At 61.7% G+C, this 17,300-nt stretch overlaps 2 protein-coding genes across 2 annotated transcripts; one reads left to right on the forward strand and one right to left on the reverse strand.

Annotated features, from left to right (window-relative positions):
* The first annotated feature begins 2,282 nt into the window (after positions 1–2,282).
* On the forward strand, positions 2,283–4,835 carry LOC144246823 (intestinal-type alkaline phosphatase-like). Its single transcript, XM_077785789.1, has 10 exons — positions 2,283–2,421; positions 2,534–2,649; positions 2,870–3,044; positions 3,186–3,358; positions 3,448–3,582; positions 3,671–3,743; positions 3,827–3,959; positions 4,070–4,263; positions 4,380–4,490; positions 4,573–4,835. Exons 1-10 carry the CDS (start codon positions 2,283–2,285, stop codon positions 4,833–4,835), a joined length of 1,512 nt encoding a protein of 503 aa, XP_077641915.1.
* Positions 4,836–4,988: 153 nt separating this feature from the next.
* Positions 4,989–14,809, reverse strand: ECEL1 (endothelin converting enzyme like 1). Its single transcript, XM_021543259.3, has 18 exons — positions 14,548–14,809; positions 12,213–13,097; positions 10,981–11,049; positions 10,714–10,824; positions 10,050–10,142; positions 9,701–9,825; positions 9,071–9,293; positions 8,832–8,930; positions 8,660–8,734; positions 8,114–8,217; positions 7,843–7,901; positions 7,639–7,690; positions 7,464–7,531; positions 7,233–7,357; positions 6,924–6,989; positions 6,619–6,714; positions 6,022–6,098; positions 4,989–5,773 (listed from the first exon to the last, which is right to left on the reverse strand). The coding sequence occupies exons 2-18, from the start codon at positions 12,954–12,956 to the stop codon at positions 5,674–5,676; spliced, it is 2,286 nt and encodes a 761-aa protein (XP_021398934.2). The 5' UTR covers positions 12,957–13,097; positions 14,548–14,809; the 3' UTR covers positions 4,989–5,673.
* Between the last annotated feature and the right edge of the window lie 2,491 nt (positions 14,810–17,300).

Here is a 17,300-nt window from a genome sequence, read left to right on the forward strand (position 1 = left end):
GGGTCCCCCACCTGCCCCGTGGCCAGCCCCACTGCTGTGCTGCAGCATGCATGGAGAGCTGCATGGACACCCTTGCTCTTCACACGAAGCCCTGCTGTGCTGTAACCACAGGCACAGCCTGAAAGCCATACACACTCCTGAGCACACTTGCACGTACGTGCACACTTGCACATGCACAAGCACACAGGTAACTCAACCCTCTGGACACACCTATGGATGCTCACATCCCTACACAGGCACCATCCACTTTACCCCTGCTCTGTGCACACACACACAAAACACACAGAGTCAGGCACCCTCCTTCCTTCTCACTGTCTCAGCTCCCCACAGCTCACTTCACCAGCCCGGCTCTGCTCACACAGCCACAGCACTGCCCGCAAACCCACGGGCACCTCCAGCCTTCCTCCGCCATGTCCTTCATCCCACCTGCCCGCTCTGCTTTCCTGGACTGGTGCTGAAACCTGAAACCCTCGCACACACCAGAGCCCCCTCATGCACCCAGCGCCCTCATACACCCTGTGCACTCACACCCATCACACACCCACCCCCAGTCACACCCCTGACACCCCTCTGCAGAAATCATGCTGATGAAGGAGTGATGAGAGCTGTGCCCACATCCCTGTGACATGTCAGGGATCCAGACCCACAGTCTCACTTCTCCTCTTCCCCCTGCAGAGGACAAGGACTACAGACAGCAGGCAGCTGTGCCCCTGGAGACAGAGACTCACAGTGGGGAAGATGTGGTGGTGCTGGCCCAGGGCCCCATGGGCCACCTCTTCCACGGGGTGCAGGAGCAGCACTACATCGCCCATGCCATGGCCTACGCTGCCTGCCTCGAGCCCTATGCCACAGAGCCTGGGTGCAGGGCAGCCCGCAGGGCCTCCCATGGCACACGCTGCTCCCCACAGCCCCTGCTCGCCCTCCTGGCCCTCTGCATGGCTGCCCTCATAGTGAGGGGCTGAGAGGCTCTGCCTGAGTCCCACTGTGGACAGGACCAAGGCATGCAATAAACACAGGTTGTTTTGTCTCCATCCGCCGTGCCAAGGGTCACAGGGGCCATCACCCCCTGACGTGCTGCCCTGTGCCTGCCTCCACAGTTGCTGTGGCTCCTGGTTCTCCCCTGGCACCAGCACTGGAGGCACTGGGGTGCAGGAGATGATGAAATGCGGCTGAGGGGAGGCAATGTCCTCCCCAGCTTTGCCTGGTTGGAGCACAGTACACACGGGTTGGTACATTCCTATAGGGGGCTGAGCAAGGAGCAGAGTTTTAGTCTACATCCATGGATTTACTGCTCGTGGAAGCCTGGGAAGAGAGCAGGGTGCTCGGTGCACGAGTGAGCCCAGGTGCTCCCCATGCCCACCATTTTCCCAGGTCCCAGGCTCAGAGCTGCCCATGGCACCCTGGGACAGGGCATTGCCCTGCCTGGCACCACAGCACCGTGGCCAGGGCAGGATTTCCTTCCAGCACTGCACTTCCTCTTGCCCCTGCATCTGTCTGTGCCCCAAGCTCGTCTGTGCCAAGCACGGACAGGGCGTTGTGCCAAGGAGGTGACATCGGCCCAGGCCCACGGCCTTTGCACTCAGCCGAGATGTGGAGAACCCCTCCACACACCCTGCTAGGGCTGGTCCCTGTCCAAAGTCCCTCCCATATCTGCTGGATTTACAGGCACTGCCAGCAGCATTGGCCTGTCAGATCTCAGCATGCAGCTCCTGGCATCCCTCACCCTCTGCCTCTGCGCAGGGCTCAGCACCGCTGTCATCCCAGGTGGGGACAAGGATGGGCGTGGGTGCCTGGCTGGCTGCGATGGGTGTCCAGGCAAGCAGGGTGTCAGCCTGACTGGCCACAAGGAGGGCTTGGGGAGGGGAGCTGGGGCTGCCCAGCTGAAGAAGAATTAGTGGGGGTTAGTTAGGCCTGCCCTTCTTGGGATTTGGAACCATTTCCCCCACAGGTTTTCGCTTGCTTCTGTGCTGGGGCCTGGTCTGGGGAAGTGCCTGTATCCTGTATCTCCACTTCCTAGAATGGATTTGGCCCCACCCCACTCACCAGAGAACTCCCCATGATGTCTGGTTTTGCTGTCCCCCCTTGTTCCCTGCCCCAGGAGCCTGGGGCCAGGCAGTCGGTGCAAGCCTGCATGGCCTCTCCCCCCGCAGAAAGCCCCCTGAACCACCTGGACCCTGGGACAGGAGGGCCCAGCATGGGAATGCCCAGGGAACAAGGATCCCTGGGCTGTGGGCGCCCTTCAGGGCTGCCCCAGGGATGCAGGGGCTGTTGTGCTGAGACTGATGGGTGTTTGCACTGTCCCAGTGGAGGAGGAGAATCCATCCTTCTGGTACAAGCAGGCAGCTGCAGCCATCGATGCCTCCTTGAAACTCCAGCCCAGGATACGAGAAGCCAAAAACCTCATCATTTTCCTTGGGGATGGTGAGTCCAGCTGGCACCCCAGCAAGCAGGCTGACATTGCCAGAACTCTGCTGAGCAGGATGTGTGCAGGACACTTGGTCCAGAGGGTGACTAGGACTCTCTCTCTGCCCAGGATTTGGAATCCCGACCATCACAGCCACCCGCATCTTTAAGGCACAGCAGAGGGGGAATCTGGGCCCTGAGACCCCTCTTGCCCTGGATGCCTTCCCCTATGTGGCTCTGTCTAAGGTAAATTCCAGCATGCTGGAAAGGGGCCATGGTGATCCTGGGCATGGGGCCATGGTTATCCTGGCATGGGGCTGCTGGCAGCCCATGGCTGCAGGTACATTGTGCATGGGGTGCCTCCTCATCCCACACATGCCCATGGGTGAGTGAATCAGCATGGCAGGGGGTGCTGGGGGAACACCCCACTGGGGACCCCAGCCCTGAGTTCTTCTGTCCTTGGCAGACCTACAACGTGGACAGGCAGGTCCCTGACAGCGCGGGGACAGCCACAGCCTATCTCTGTGGGGTGAAGGGCAACTACAAGACCATAGGGGTGAGCGCGGCTGCCCGCTTCTCGGAGTGCAGCACCACGGCCGGCAACGAGGTGATCTCCGTGATGGAGCGAGCCCGCAAAGCTGGTAACGGGGGAGGCAGGGCTGGGGGGACCCTCTGGGGACAAGGGGTGCCCCACTGGGAGCTTTCCCCTCATGAGCATCCCATAGCTTGGCGGTGGGGACCCGAGTTGCCCTTGGTGGGGCCTGATGAGCGGGGTTTGGCAGGGAAGGCAGTGGGCGTCGTGACCACGACACGGGTGCAGCACGCGTCGCCCTCGGGAACCTACGCTCACGTGGTGAACCGGGACTGGTACGCGGACGCCAGCATGCCCCAGGAGGCGCGGATGCAGGGCTGCAAGGACATCGCCTGGCAGCTGATCCACAACGTCGACATCAACGTGAGTGCCCGCGCACGGGAGGAGGAGAGCAGGGACAGATGCCTCCCAGGGCACCCCCACTAACACTTTGTCCACCTCATTCCCTCCAGGTGATCCTGGGTGGGGGTCGGAAATACATGACCCCCGTGGGGACGCCAGACCCCGAGTACCCTGCTGACAGCAGGCAGAATGGGATACGCGAGGATGGGCACAACCTCATCAACATGTGGCTGGAGGCACGGCCGGTGGGTGATGCATCGGGGCCTCTCCTCTGCCCGCTGCCCCTGGCACAGGGCCAGGCACCCACTGACCCCCTGAGGGATTTGCCCACAGGGTGCTCGCTATGTCTGGAACAGGACAGAGATGCTGGCTGCTGCCGCCGACCCCAACGTGAATTATTTGATGGGTAACAAATGACCCCTGTGCCAGGACCCAACAGGCACTGGGACACTCAGTCACTGATGTTGTCCCCAACACATTTCCTCACAGGTCTCTTTGAACCTGGGGACACGAAGTACAACCAGGTGCGTAACACCACCCTGGACCCGTCACTCACCGAGATGACAGAGGCAGCCATCACCATCCTGAGCAGGAACCCCAAAGGCTTCTACCTCTTTGTGGAAGATAAGTTGGGGCTTGTGCCCCTGGGGCCATTGAGAGTGCGGTGTAGGCTGGGGGCAGGAGGCGTGTGTGCTGCTGTTGGTCCCCAGCCCACCGTGGGTGCTGATCTGCAGGTGGAAGAATTGACCACGGCCACCACGAAGGTTCACCCCATAAGGCACTGACAGAGGCAGTGGAGTTTGACCAGGCCATTGAGCGGGCAGGCACCATGACAGATGAGGCTGAGACCCTCACTGTCATCACCGCTGACCACTCACACGTCTTCGCCTTCGGTGGCTACACCCTGCGTGGCTCCTCCATCTTCGGTGGGACTCTGCCCTGTCCTGGGGACTGCCAGCCCTGTGGCACCCCAACTATGGCCATTGGGACATATGGGTGTTCCTTGGTTGATCCTCCTCCTCCTCTATCTCCCCTTCCACAGCCCTGGGCCAAAAGAAAACCACTGACGGGAAGAACTACACATCAATCCTCTATGGGAATGGGCCAGGATACCCAGGTGGTGAACGGCCCAATGTGGACCCTGACACAGCAAGTGAGGGCACAGAGAGGCTTGGAGGTGGGGTGTTGCTGAAGGCCATCACTGTCCCCCCTCACATCTTCTCTTCCCTCCCCAGTGCAGTTCGATTACCAGCCACAGGCGGCTGTGCCACTGGAGTCAGAGACCCATGGTGGTGAGGACGTGGCCATCCTGGCCAAGGGCCCCATGGCCCACCTCTTCCACGGGGTGCAGGAGCAGACCTACGTAGCTCACGCCATGGCCTACGCCGCCTGCATCGAGCCCTACACTGACTGCCGCCAACGGGACTCTGCCCCTGGCATCCGCGCCACCTCCCTGGCCCTGCTCCTGCCTGCCCTCCTTCTGCCCCTCTTCCACTGACCCCATGTCCCCAGGGCACCCCACACGGCCTCCCTCCCCATGGTGTGGCACGTGCTGGCAGCTTTCTGAAGCACCCTTGGTGTGGATGCAGCAGCCATGGGGACACCGAATGCCGGGCAGTGGGGTGATCAATAAACACACGGTGTGACCCAGTGGGAGAGGCGTGTTGGTGCAGTGGGGTGCCTGTGCCATGTGTGCAGGGCTAGGGGTGCTGCCCACTGCCCCCATTCCCTGGCCACGGCCCCTGGCAGCCACCCAGCATATCCAGTGCTTTATTGGCCAGAAACAGCAGCAAAAATTACAGCAGTGTCCGTGTGCATGTGCTCCTGGGCAGGCTGGCACCGCCCGGCCTGGCTGCGCTGCTGTGCCCCACCTCGGCGGGGCTGCTGCATGGACAGGAGGGGGCTGGCACGGGGAGGAGGGCACCGTGCAGGGGAGACTTTTGGCATGGGGCAGGCCCTTGGGAACTCTGGAGTCCTCCCCCTGCCTTGACTGATGCTGGGATGGACGTGGTAGGGCTGGGTGGAGGCTTTGGGCTAGGTGGACAGAAAAGGGGGCACAGGGATGCCTGGGCGTGCCCTTGTTCCTCCATGGAACAAGATGTTCCTCAGTGCGCAGGGCAGCAGATGGGAGGTGGGTGGGCAGGAGGCAGCTGCCCAGCCCGAGTGCCTCTGCTGCCTACACCCCTAGGGCAGTGCCTGTCTTTGGGGTGACGCCCTTTGACACCCCTTTACCTGTACAATAGGAAGGGGAGATGGGAAGTTGGGCAGTGGGCACAGGGTGTCACTTAGGCAAGGGAGGGGATGGAGGGTCCCAGCCTGCTGGAGGGGGATCGGCCTCACCACACTGAGCACTTGTGCACTGGGTTCATGGGCGAGTTCTTGGGGCAGTGGAAGACCCGTCCAAACTCCTCAAACTGCGAGACACTGCCCAGGACCCTGCCGGGGAAATGGGAGGAGCTCAGAGCTGGGCACTCCCTGCCCCCTGGCACTGCTGCCTCACACCCCACTCACAGCCAGTGCTCACCCCAGCAGCACCCCAGCCCTGCCCCAGGAATGTCACCCAAGCTCTGCTGGCACTAGCCCTCCAAAGGAATGCTCATCCCACTTTGCATAGCATTGACATCTGTGGGGAAGGCTGGCACCCACCATGCCCCAAGCCCATCCCATTTTGGGAGCACCCATACCTGTAGTGCTCTGGGGCGTGCTTGTCTGTCAGCACCTGCAGGTAGATGGACTGGGATCTCCGCTTGATGCACCAGTTCTGCAGGGAACAAAGACAAGCCCCATGGGGCAGCCTGGGTCCTGGCAACCACCAGGACACTAAGGCCCTTCTGGCTGCTGGGGATTGAGGGCAATTGTGCCCTGATTGAATTTGTTGTTTTAGGGTCTCCCAGGAGCCTGTGTACATGGTCTGAATGGGTTGGGAGAGCATGGAGTCATGTTTGTTATTGTAGGGTCTCTGGGGTTGTAAGCTGCCTGGTGGCAGGGTTTCATAGAATTTTTGGATCAAATGTATTTGTTACTGTGGAGCTTCTGAAGTCATGGGGGACACACTAATTTATTATTGTAGAGTTCACAGGAGCAGCAGGACAGTGTGGGGTGCTCGTTCAGGGCTGAGCTCTGTACCCTGAGCACAGGAGCTGCTGATGCAGCCGAGCCCAGCTCCTGGCCATTGGTCCTGTGCCCGCAGGGCTCTCTCCCCATCCCTTTGGGCTGCTGGCCCCACACAAGGTGACCCTCCTGCCCCAAAGCTGTTACGTGTGAGGAGGACAGGGGCTCACCTGGGCAAAGGCGATGAAGAAGAGCTGGTCATGTGTGTACTTCATATGGTGCAGGGGGTGCTCAGGGCCGTGCTCCCGCACCCACTTCTGGTAGGCCTGAAGAACAAGGGATGCCCTCAGCATGGCCTGGCTACTCCCCAAATCCACCCTGGAACCCCCCCAAGCCCCCAGCCACCGGCAATCATGATTGAGCCCACCCCTGGCAGCAGGGAGTAAGGAGGGGTTGGGGGGGTCTCCTCCCACTCAACAGGGATGGCAGAAGCAGCTGCCCATGGCTGTGACACCGGGGGCGGGGGGACACTTACATAGTAGGCGAGTTTGAGCCCCCCCATGTCAGCGATGTTTTCCCCCAGTGTGTGTTTGCCATTCACCTGCCAAGAGAGGAGAAATGTCAGCATGAACAGAGGTGTCCCCATCCCTGCGCTGGCACTGAGGCTGCTGCAGCCCTGAGGAATTTTCCAGCTAAGGTGTGATGAATTGTTGGGTCCCAGGGCTGGGCAGGGCAGAGTCAGTTCTCCTGCAGACACCCAGCCCTAAGCGATGGGGCAGCAGGGACCCCACTGTGAGACAGCTGTACCCTGCTGGGCATTGCCCAGCAGGACGGGGGGTCTCACCCTCTGGTTGTAGACGGTGAAGTTGTCGTAGAGGTTGACGATGCACTGTGCCTTCTTCAGGAACTTGCTGTACGAGCGCTCCGTCCACCAGTGCACCAGGTTCCCGTGCCGGTCGTACTGTCCCCCTGTCGAGGCAGCCGCCACCTCCAGTAGTCCCAAGGGACCCAAGTGTCCTGCCTGGCTGCCTCAGCCCATCCTCACATCCGGGCGGGATATAGGAGGGACACTCACCCCAGTCATCGTAGCCATGGGTCAGCTCGTGCCCAATGATAGTGCCAATCCCACCATAGTTCAGTGACCTGTTTTGTGGGGAACAGAGGTGAGAGGGTGGAGAGCATGGTGCTGGCAGGGATGGGGTAACCCCACAAGATGGCAACCCCCAGCCATCCCCCAGCCCCACACTCACTGCGGGAACTCGGGGTCATAGAGCGTGGGCTGCAGGATGCCAGCAGGGAACACTGGGGACACAGGAGAACATTGCAGTTGGGTGTCACCCTGCCCTGTACCCACCCACAGCATCATCCAGCACCACGGGGCCCTGGGCCTTGACTCCATCCCAGATCCTCCCTGCTCCCACCCCAAGGGTAGATCGGGGGCAGACAGTGCTTACCCATCTGGTTCTTGTTGGGCAGGTAGTAGGCGTTCAGTGCCTGGGGAGGCAGCAGCCACCTGCGAGGAGAGACAGCAGTGCTGGGCTGCACAACACCGAGGGACATGGAAGTGCCATCCCTCTGCACAGCTGAGGGACAGGGGAGCACTCCTGGCATCCCTGTGCCCTTCTTCCTACAGCCTGTGGGCTGCATCCGGGCATGGGGTCAGAGGACACTGGTGGCACCATGCTGGGCCCCTCCATGTCCCCCCCAGGGCAAGGGGATACCCACGCGGACTTATCCACCTCCTGCCGGATCTTCTTCACTGAGAGCCTGATGCTGAAGGCAATGCTGTTGAGGATGTTCTTGAAGTAGGTCTTCTCATCCACCTCAAACTGGGGGGGCACAGCCACATCAGGGAAGATGCTAGCCCCAAGGGTGTGGAGGGCACGCCTGTGGTGTCCTCCCACCCCTGTGAGCCTTGGTGACTATGTGGATGTGTCACAAGTGTGTTCTCATGTCCCATGCTCTGTGCCCACAGGGGCAGCTGCTTCTCTGTCAGCTCCATGACATCCCTGAGCCACCCCAGCACCAGCAGACCTTGCCAAGGATGGGGCTGAGCTCTGGGAACTGCAATGTGGAGAAGGAGACACCATCCCAGACCCCAGGGACTGTATGGCACTGCTGGTGTGGGGCACCCTGCCAGCAGTAAGTGCAGTGAGCACCAGGAAGGAGCTTGTTTTGGGGTGGCATCTCCACAGAGCCTGATGCAGAAATGGGGACTATCTTCCCCCACCATGTGCCCATGTCCTCACATGCTCCCGGGTTATCTCTTGCCTCATACTCCTTGTCGATGGCCTCTGGCTTCAGGAGGAAATCGGGGTACCCAATCATCACCATCATATAGCGGAGCTGTGGGCAAAATGAGTGGTGGGTTCAGGCCCCTACCCCATGTGCCCCCACACTGGTGATGGGGCCAAAGACAGGAGTGTATGCTAGGGGCCACTACCTTGGCTCTGGCTGCTCTCCGTGTTTCCTCATCCATCCAGTCCAGCTCATCCAGGCGCTGGTCGAGGATGTATTTGATGTCCTCCACCAGCTGCTGCACCTATGGTGGGTCACCACGGTGCTGGCACGGCATTTCCACCATCCATCACTGGCCAGACAGCCCTTGGTGGGGGCAGCAGGCACTTTGGCAAGGTGATGGGAGATCACGGTGGCTGTCTGCCCATAGGCAGCATCACCTACCTTGGCTTTGCTGGCAGAGGAGAAGTGCTCCTCGACGAAGAGAGCTCCCAGGGCCATGCCGAAGTGCTTGTTGGCCTGGCTCAGGCAGATCTTACCCGGCTCCAGCTGCTTCTCGCTGCCCTCCATCTCCTTGGAGAGCTCGTGGATGGCATCGCGGAAGGGGGTGGAGAGGTGCTCACTCAGCACCACCACGATGCGCCACAGCATGTAGTTGTGAAGGATCCTGTGACAGGGACAGCAGCAGCCCTCAGCATGTCCCTAGGCACGGGGGAAGGTGGGAACATGTGCCAGGATGGGGACACCCTGCTCAGGGACACCTCTGCTCAGGGACACGAGGGGCCCATGGCTGGTCGGGGCACAGGGACATCTGGCACCATGTCCTTCCCTGACGTGTAATGAGTCTGCTGATCTCTAACCTGAGTGGTTCAGCAGCTGTCCAGGCACCACCAGGATGCTCTGGGGCTCACCACAGAGCCTTTTCCCACAAGCTTTCCCAGATTTCCTGTGCCCAGCCCGGCCTTCCAGCACCAGGAGGAGGGTGATGGAGGGAGGTTCAAGACACAGCTGTCCTGCGCCCCCTGCCAGGCTGGGAAAGGTGCCAGGGGCACAGGGGGTGCCAGCCCCCCTCACCTGCTGGGTGTCACACGGATGAGGTTGGACACCTTGTGCATGTAGTCGGTGGCCAGCAGCACCACCTCCTCCTCCTCCGAGAAGTTGTCATGGAAGATGCGGTCCAGCAAGCGCTTCCACTTGAGCTGCCAGGGCAGGCACAGTCAGGGGGCATGGGGACCCCCACACCATGCCACCCTGGAGGGGACCCCCTCCAGGCTTTCCAGCCTCCCACCAGAGGAATTATCCTCAAGTGGATTTAACTGGGACAGGTGGTGGGCATTAAGGGCATGGAGCAGGGGGACAGGGACAAGTGTGGGGCACAGGAAGATGGGGGACAGGCTGACAGGCTGGCACCAGGGGTACTCACAGTGGGAGTGATGCGTTGCAGCTCGGCCAGGGTCACTTTGTGGTACATGCTGCCAACGTCCCTCCGCACGTCGTCATACTCGGACACCGTGATCTGCACAGGGTGGGCATGGCTGTCATCATCCCACTGCCCACCTTGAGGGTGACACAGGGATAGTACACTGGGATGGGGCAGAGGTATGGGCAACAGGGCATCTCTGATGTGGGTATTGACCCACATCCTTCCCCAGAAACCCTCTGCTGCCAGTGGGACCCTGAGGGCTGGTCAGAAGGTCCCAAGAAACAGGGTTATCTGAAGAATGGACACACATGTACCTCCAAGGTCCAGACTAAGGTCCCCAAGACCTGGATATAGAGTTTACAAGGGCCCAGAGTGCTCTCACAAGGAGCAAATGTGGGGCTGGAGTGGTTGTTCCAAGGGCTGGGAATGGGAGTTTTCAAGATGTGGGAATGAGTCCCTGAAGCTCTGCTGTGAGGTCCTGAAGAGGATGAGATCCCCAAGTTCCAGGTCTGAAGGTCCCCAAGGGCTGGGAGTGGAAGTCCCCATGGAGGGATTGGAAAGAGATTGCTCAGGAACAGATATGGATGTCCCCAAAACTCTGTGACTGACATGTCCAAGAGCTGGACAAGGGCACCCTAAAGTTCATGGTATGCATTCCCCTCACATTGGCAAGGTGCTGCTCCAGCTGCAGGATCTCCTGGGCTTTCTGCTCCACATGCTCAGCCCCCAGGAGGGTGAGCAGTCGCTCCATGAACACTCGGTATGCGGCCAGGATCTGTTCAGAGGGAAGGAATGCTCAGGGCCACCCCCCACTGTCCTATGGCATCCCAGTGCCCAGCACTGCTGGCAGTGAGGTGCCCTCTGTCTGCCAGCCATGCTGGCTGCTGGTCCCTCTCCTGCTGTCCCCAAGGCATCGTTGTGCCCCCCTCACCTTCTCGCTCTCCTCATCCTGCCCCAGGTAGAGGGTCCGTTCGGGCAGGGTCAGCCCGTCCTGGTCGATCTGGGTCAAGAGACGGGCAGGGGGTGAGCAGAGGGAGGGCGCTGTGCTGAGCCAGGCACCCCTTCCTCCCCCATGTCCTTCCTCCCCCTGCCCCCTTTGCTTTCCCGGACGGGCGCTGAAACCTGCAGCCCTTGCACACACCCCTCATACACCCTGTCCACTCACACCCATCGCACACCCACCCCCAATCACACCCCCCGACCCCCAAGCCCTGACCCCTAGCCCTGGCTGTCGCACCCATCTCTCCGCACGCCCACGGGGTCCCACCCGCGCTCTCGGCCCCGCTCCGCCCTTTCCCTGTGGCAGACGCTCCCTCTAGTGTCACACACGCGCGGCCGGCGGGCAGCGAGCCGCCCCGGCCCCGCACAGCGCTCACACTCACATCCCACAGCCCCACCGTCTCACAGGGAGCGGGGCGGCTCGTCTCCACCGCTGTGTCCCCCCGCTGCCCTCGCCATCACCACCACCTCGCCCCCACCACGCCATTACCATGCGCACCCGTGCCCACCCTTCCCCTGCCCGCCTCCTTGCCCATCACCGAGCCCACCACGCATCCCCGCTGTGCCATTGCTGTGCTCCCACCATGCCCACCAGTGCACTCCACGCTCACCAAGAGACTTGGCCAGCCAGATAAAGCCCACCTGTATTCTGGTGGTACAGCAGGGTGAGTGATGTGGTCTGGTAGGGGTGGGAAAGACTGAGAAAGCCATGGGAAAACGCCCTGGCACAGTACTGGGGGGTTGGTGGGCATCACCCTGCCTCTGCCTGGGGCTTGCCCACTGTGTACAGCTGGCAGCCACAATGCCAAGGTGAGGGGCTCGGCTGCCAGCACTCTGGAGACCTGGTGCACTGCTGGGCTGTCCTCAGCACCCAGACAGGCAGCACTGCCTCACTCGGTGCATCCCTCTGCCCGTGTCCCCAGCCCTATCCTGGAGGTGCCACCCTCACCCCAGGGTAGTCTGACACAGGGGTCCCATGCTGGAAAGACAGGAGGGTCCCCAGGGACAGGAGGGGTCCCCACCCCAGCCATCTGCTATAGCCAAGCCCAGGCGCTGCACAGGCACTCGGTGCCTCTGCAACAAGGACAGTGACATCAGGCAGGTGTCAGCAGCACTGCTGGGTGGCTGGGGCAGGGGACAGCCGCAGGGGCACGGTGCCCTCACCCGGATGACGTAGCGGGAAGTGTTCCTTTCGTCCAGGCTGACGGTGAGCGAAAAGAGCACGGCTGCACTGTAGACGCCCTGTGTCTTGTAGAGCAGCTCGTTGATGTCCCTGCGGTCCGGAGGGGCGTCCCAGCCACCGCACTCCCCAATGACCTCCAGCATGGGCCGGGGGCCGAGCCGATCGATCTCAGCCCGGTCCAGGCATGAGCGGAAAAACTCCTTGACCTTCCTCTCTGCCGAGTCGCGGGCTCGGCGCCGCACGGGGCGGCTCAGCAGCGCCCGCAGCTTGGCCTCGTTCTGCTCGGCGATGGCCCCGATGGTGCCGTACACCAACTTGTCCTCAGGGATGCCGTGTCGCCGGAGCCAGCCGCCACAGGCGAAAGAGTAGAAGTCCTGGCAAGGGTCAATGGTAGCATCCATGTTGGCACTTAGGAAGCGGGATGCCCGCAGGAAGGCCTTCTTCTCCTGGCACCCCTCCAGGCAGTAGCTGTCCCCTTCGGTCGCCAGGTACTTGAGGACCAACATGCACGTCAAGATGACGCAGAGCCCCACAGCAAAGACCAGCCCTGAGAGAAGACAGACCTCCCGGCGGCTCCAGCGTGGCAGCCCCCCGCGGCGCTTCTTGGCCCCCGCGCCCAGCTGGAGGGCAAAGCCATTGGGCAGGGTCCCGCTCTGGTACTTGCTCACGTACTTCACCTCCTGGAACTCATCATAGTGTGCTGTCAACGAGTAGGTCTTCTCCATGGCCAGGAATGGGGCTCCCTGCCAGCAGCACTAGTGCAGGGGGCTCAGGGCAGGCGGAGGGCAGGCTCAGGCAGCCCACAGTTCATGCCGGAGCCGTGCCTGCCACGGGGAATGGTGATGTCCGGGTGAGTAAGGAAGCTCCTGGAAAAGGCAGAGGAGATGGATAAGGGGGGGGTTGGGAGGAGCAAGGGTGGGGGGTTGCTTCTTTTCGTCATTGCTGCCTGTATATCCATCCCCTTGTGTGCCCCACTGCTGGCACTGAGATTGTCCAGAGTGCCAGGAGCTTCGTGGCACCTCTACCCCACGGCTATCCCCTCTGCTAGTTCCTTTGGTGACAGGGCAGGTCATCTGCATGCAGGACACCTGCATGATGGCAGGTTTCAGTCTCTGGCACATCTAATCTCACACCCCCCACACCCACGCAGCGCTCCAGCCAGAGCGCCCACACTGGGTGGATGTCCGAGGTGTTCCAGTAAACCCAAACTCAGCACCATGAGACCCCTTCCCAACCAGGGGCAGCACAAGGCAGCTGGTCTCTCTGGGTGGGGTATGGATGGGGTGAGCAGCCTCACCCCATGGGAAGAGGGGCTTTGGGGAGAATTGTGAGGGGAGCTGTTGGGTTGGGGTGCCGTGGGCTGGGTCAGGTTGTGTGGCCCCACGTTGGGTTGCACGGATGGTGCTGCGCCATGGCGGGCGGTGTTGCATTGTGCTGTGTGGGGTGGTGGTGCGCCGTGTTGCATTGCATTGTGTCAAATTGTGGCACGGTGCGTGATGTGTGAACAAAGTTAATTCCTGTCTGGGGGGAACCCTGCACCCCGTGGACACATCACAACGTTCCCCCACAATCACCACCACCATCCACCCAACCCCTCTCCTCTGGCTGGTGCACGGCAGGCAGGGGTGTCTGTCAGGGGGACATGCTGGGGAGGAGGGGGTCTGCCCACGGGGAAAGGAGGGTGGGGACATAAATGGGTTTGGGGGGGTGCTTCAAAAAGACATCCCACTTCTTGCTTGGTGCAGAATGGTATCCAGATTTGCAGGTGGGGGAGGACGGGCTGAGGACAAAAAGCTGCTCGGGAGGTGGCCAGTATCCCCACATCGGGGCTCCCCCGCACCCCCATTCCTTCCACAACTTGGGCAAAGTTGTGCCCCGGCGCAGCAGCCCGGCAGTGCCCGTGCCAGGGAGCTGCTGCCGTCGGAAAGTTAGCGGGGACAGCAGCCGGCACGGCAAAGCGTGGGGGAGCCAGGGGCTGCCCGGGAAGCTCGAGGGATGCTGCTCAGTACGCTGCCCGAGATGCTCAGGGGATGCTCGAGGGTTCCCGGGGGATGCTGCCCGCGATGCTCGGAGGATGCTGCCTGCCCAGGATGTTCGGGAAGGTGCTTGCCGGGATGGTAGGGAAATGCTCGGGAGGTGCTAGGGAGATGCCGGCCGGGATGATGCCTTTGGTGCTCGGGGGCACGCTCGAGGATTGCTCGAGGAACGCTCGGGAAGTGCTCCCCGGGATGATGCCCGGGATATTCGGGGGATACTCGGGGAGTGCTCGCCGGTAGATACGGGGACTGCTTCCCGAACTGCTCGCGGGGTGCTCACCGAGGTACTGGAGGGATGCTGGGGAGATGATCTTCGTTTTGCTGCCCGGGGATTACGCGGATGCTTGGGGGTCGCTCGTCGTTTGCTCACCGAGATACTTGGAAGATGCTCCCGGGATGCTGGGGCGACGCTGCCGGGATGCTCGGGGACGCTGTCCGGGATGTTCGGGGGGCCCTGGGGGTGCTCAGCGGCTCTCTCAGGGGGTGCCAGGAGGCTGCTGGGGGCCGGCCGACGCCGCGCCAGCCGTCCGGCTGCGCGCCCCGCGCTCCGCTCCGCGCCCCGCGCCGCGGCTGGCGGAGCGGCGGGGCCGGAGGGAGGCGGCGGGGCGGGGAGGGGGTGGTGTCTCCAGCCCGGCTCTCCCGCAGGCCAGGCTCCATTAACGAGATTATTATGCAAAAGAAGCAGCCCTGTGCCACCCGCCAGCCTTACCTCATCCTCGCCGGCGGGGAGGTAGGGCAGGGGTGTCCCTGGGCCCCTTCACCCCGGGGGAGCTGGCACAGGGCTGGCAGTGCCAGTCCGCCTGGCACTTCCCGTCCAGCGACCCTGCCGCCATCCCCCGGCAGCCGGACACCCGGGAGGGGCACGGGTGGGCACGGCCGACGGCCTGTGCCAGGAGCATCCCGGCGGCACGACACCCCCTCTCTGCCCGGGTGCCCTGCGGGGCTCGGCCCGTCCCGGTCCCGTTCTGCCAGAGTGGGTGCAAGGGGACAGGACTGTGGGTGGGCAGGAGACAGAGCCGGAAAGGCTCCGGGTGAGAGGGTGGGCACTTGGGGGGGGTGGCAGGGGTGGCACGAGGAGGGGGCCATGCATTCAAACACACATGCAAAGGTCCGGGAATATTAAACTGCATTGCAGATAAATCCCCAACATAAATATCGTGAGCTGCTCTGCCACGGGGGGGCCCAGCAAGGAGATTTATAGCCCAGCAATTCCCACGGTGGCCCCCTGCAGTGCCTGGGTACTGTGGCCCCCGCGGCCATCCTGCCTGTTGTGCTCAGGATGCCCTGCTACCCTCACTCTGCCGTGCCAGCACATCCCTGGGTGCTCAGAGTGGGCTCTGGGTCTCCTGGGTGCTGGGGAGGGACAGCACACACTGGGTGCTGTGCTGTGGCATGGGGCCCTGCTTGTCACGGCACAGGTGGCTCAGTGATGTGGGACCTGCTGTCTTGTCCTGTGGGTACTGTGGGCTGGCCCCAGGCACAGCTCACGGTGCCTGGGGCTGCTGAGGCTGCTCTTTCCTGTGCTGGGCTGCTGGCCATGGCCCAGGCACGGTGCCTTCTGCAGCAGCCAGACCCAGCATCACCTGCACAGGCAGTGGCACACGTGTGCATCACATGTACACCCACACACACTGACATGCACTAGCACAGACGCACACTGTGTCTTCACACACATCCTCACAATTAAGCACTCACTGCCATCCATGTGTACCTGGCACACTAAACACAAACTCAGGTGTTGCAGCTCACCTTTCATGGGGCACCTGTCAAGGCAGAGAGAATCATGCATCCCACGAGAGACACCTGAGGCTCAGGCATCCTAAGCAGCTAGGTATCACCAACCCCAGAGGGATGCAAGGGCACCCAGTCAGGCTGCTTCATGGGTGGGCACAGGGAATCCAATCCTGCTGCTCATGAGGGTGCTGGCTGGAAGACAGGAGCATGGGACTCCCCATGCCTGCACTTACCCAGGCCTGAGACACACTTGGTACCTTGGTTGGAGCATGATGGATGCACATGGGGGGTGGGGAGGGCCTGGTGTTATTAACAGCCCTGGGTAGTGCTCCAACAGGGCTGTAAAAATTAAAGGCGTGTGGATATAAAATAATGGATAAATCTGAGCTGGCCGCAGAGCGCTGCGGTGTCCCGCAGGTGTTGGCATCTCAAAAAGCCAGGGTACTGCAGGTGTGGGATGGGCACCTGTGGGTAACTATGGGGCATCAGGCAGTGCCAGCACCCTCTTCCAATTGCTGACTTTCCCAAAAAAGCCCATTGAGTGCCCTGAGAGGATGTGCAGGCAGTCCCAACCTGTGGAACTGGTACTGCAAGACAAGCAGCTGCTGCTGGGGAGCTGAAATGGAAGAAAAGAGCTTACCCCTTTGCAGACTGGGCTGGGGGACAGGGCACCTGCTTCTGGATGCCCAAGCACTGCCCAGCCCACGCACACGAAACAGCAGGATCCGTGCCATGGGCCAACACACCCAAGAGATCACCAGGTGGGTGTGAGCATCCCGTGGCCCGGAGCTCATCATCACCCAGCTGCCAGCCCCACTCCGCCCTGCCCATCCCGCGGGCCACCCCGCCGGCATCCTCATTTTCCCCAAGATTAGCCGCGGCGCGGGAGCCTCCGCGCATCGCCAGCAGGTGACAAATAAGATTTTTCCACTCTCCCGAGCACCCGGCATGGGTCTGTCATTGAAAATGCAAAGCAGCGCGGTGCCAACCTCCGCCATCCGCCCTCACCTCTGTCAGCCCCTCAGCGCTGAACACCCAGCCACATGAACCCCCCACACCATCACTGCCAGACCCCTGTTCCACCCGCTGTGCCCCCTCGGCAGTGCTGGGGTGCAGGGCATGGTGCCTTCAGACCCAATAAAACAGGGCAGCTGCCCGGGGGTTTCCTAGAGGGGTGTTACTTTGGGAGTGTCAGCCTGGGTGGGTAACACGGCCTCATGGTGTCCTTTCGGTGCACCCACATGCCTGGTGGAGTTCAGCACCAATGAGGGGTTGTCCTGTATAGGAAACACCTGGCCC

This window comes from Lonchura striata, chromosome 10, assembly GCF_046129695.1.
Source record: "Lonchura striata isolate bLonStr1 chromosome 10, bLonStr1.mat, whole genome shotgun sequence".
Lineage (NCBI taxonomy): Eukaryota > Metazoa > Chordata > Aves > Passeriformes > Estrildidae > Lonchura > Lonchura striata.

Coding starts and splice junctions, on each gene's coding strand:
- LOC144246823 (XM_077785789.1), top strand. CDS start 2,283: ATGGGTGTTTGCACTGTCCCAGTGGAGGAGGAGAATCCATCCTTCTGG. Junction 3,744..3,826: donor CAACGTGAATTATTTGATGG/GTAACAAATGAC, acceptor ATTTCCTCACAG/GTCTCTTTGAACCTGGGGAC. Junction 3,960..4,069: donor GGCTTCTACCTCTTTGTGGA/AGATAAGTTGGG, acceptor GTGCTGATCTGC/AGGTGGAAGAATTGACCACG.
- ECEL1 (XM_021543259.3), bottom strand. CDS start 12,956: ATGGAGAAGACCTACTCGTTGACAGCACACTATGATGAGTTCCAGGAG. Junction 8,931..9,070: donor CCTCTGCCAGCAAAGCCAAG/GTAGGTGATGCT, acceptor GACCCACCATAG/GTGCAGCAGCTGGTGGAGGA. Junction 7,358..7,463: donor CCATGGCTACGATGACTGGG/GTGAGTGTCCCT, acceptor CTGCCTCGACAG/GGGGACAGTACGACCGGCAC.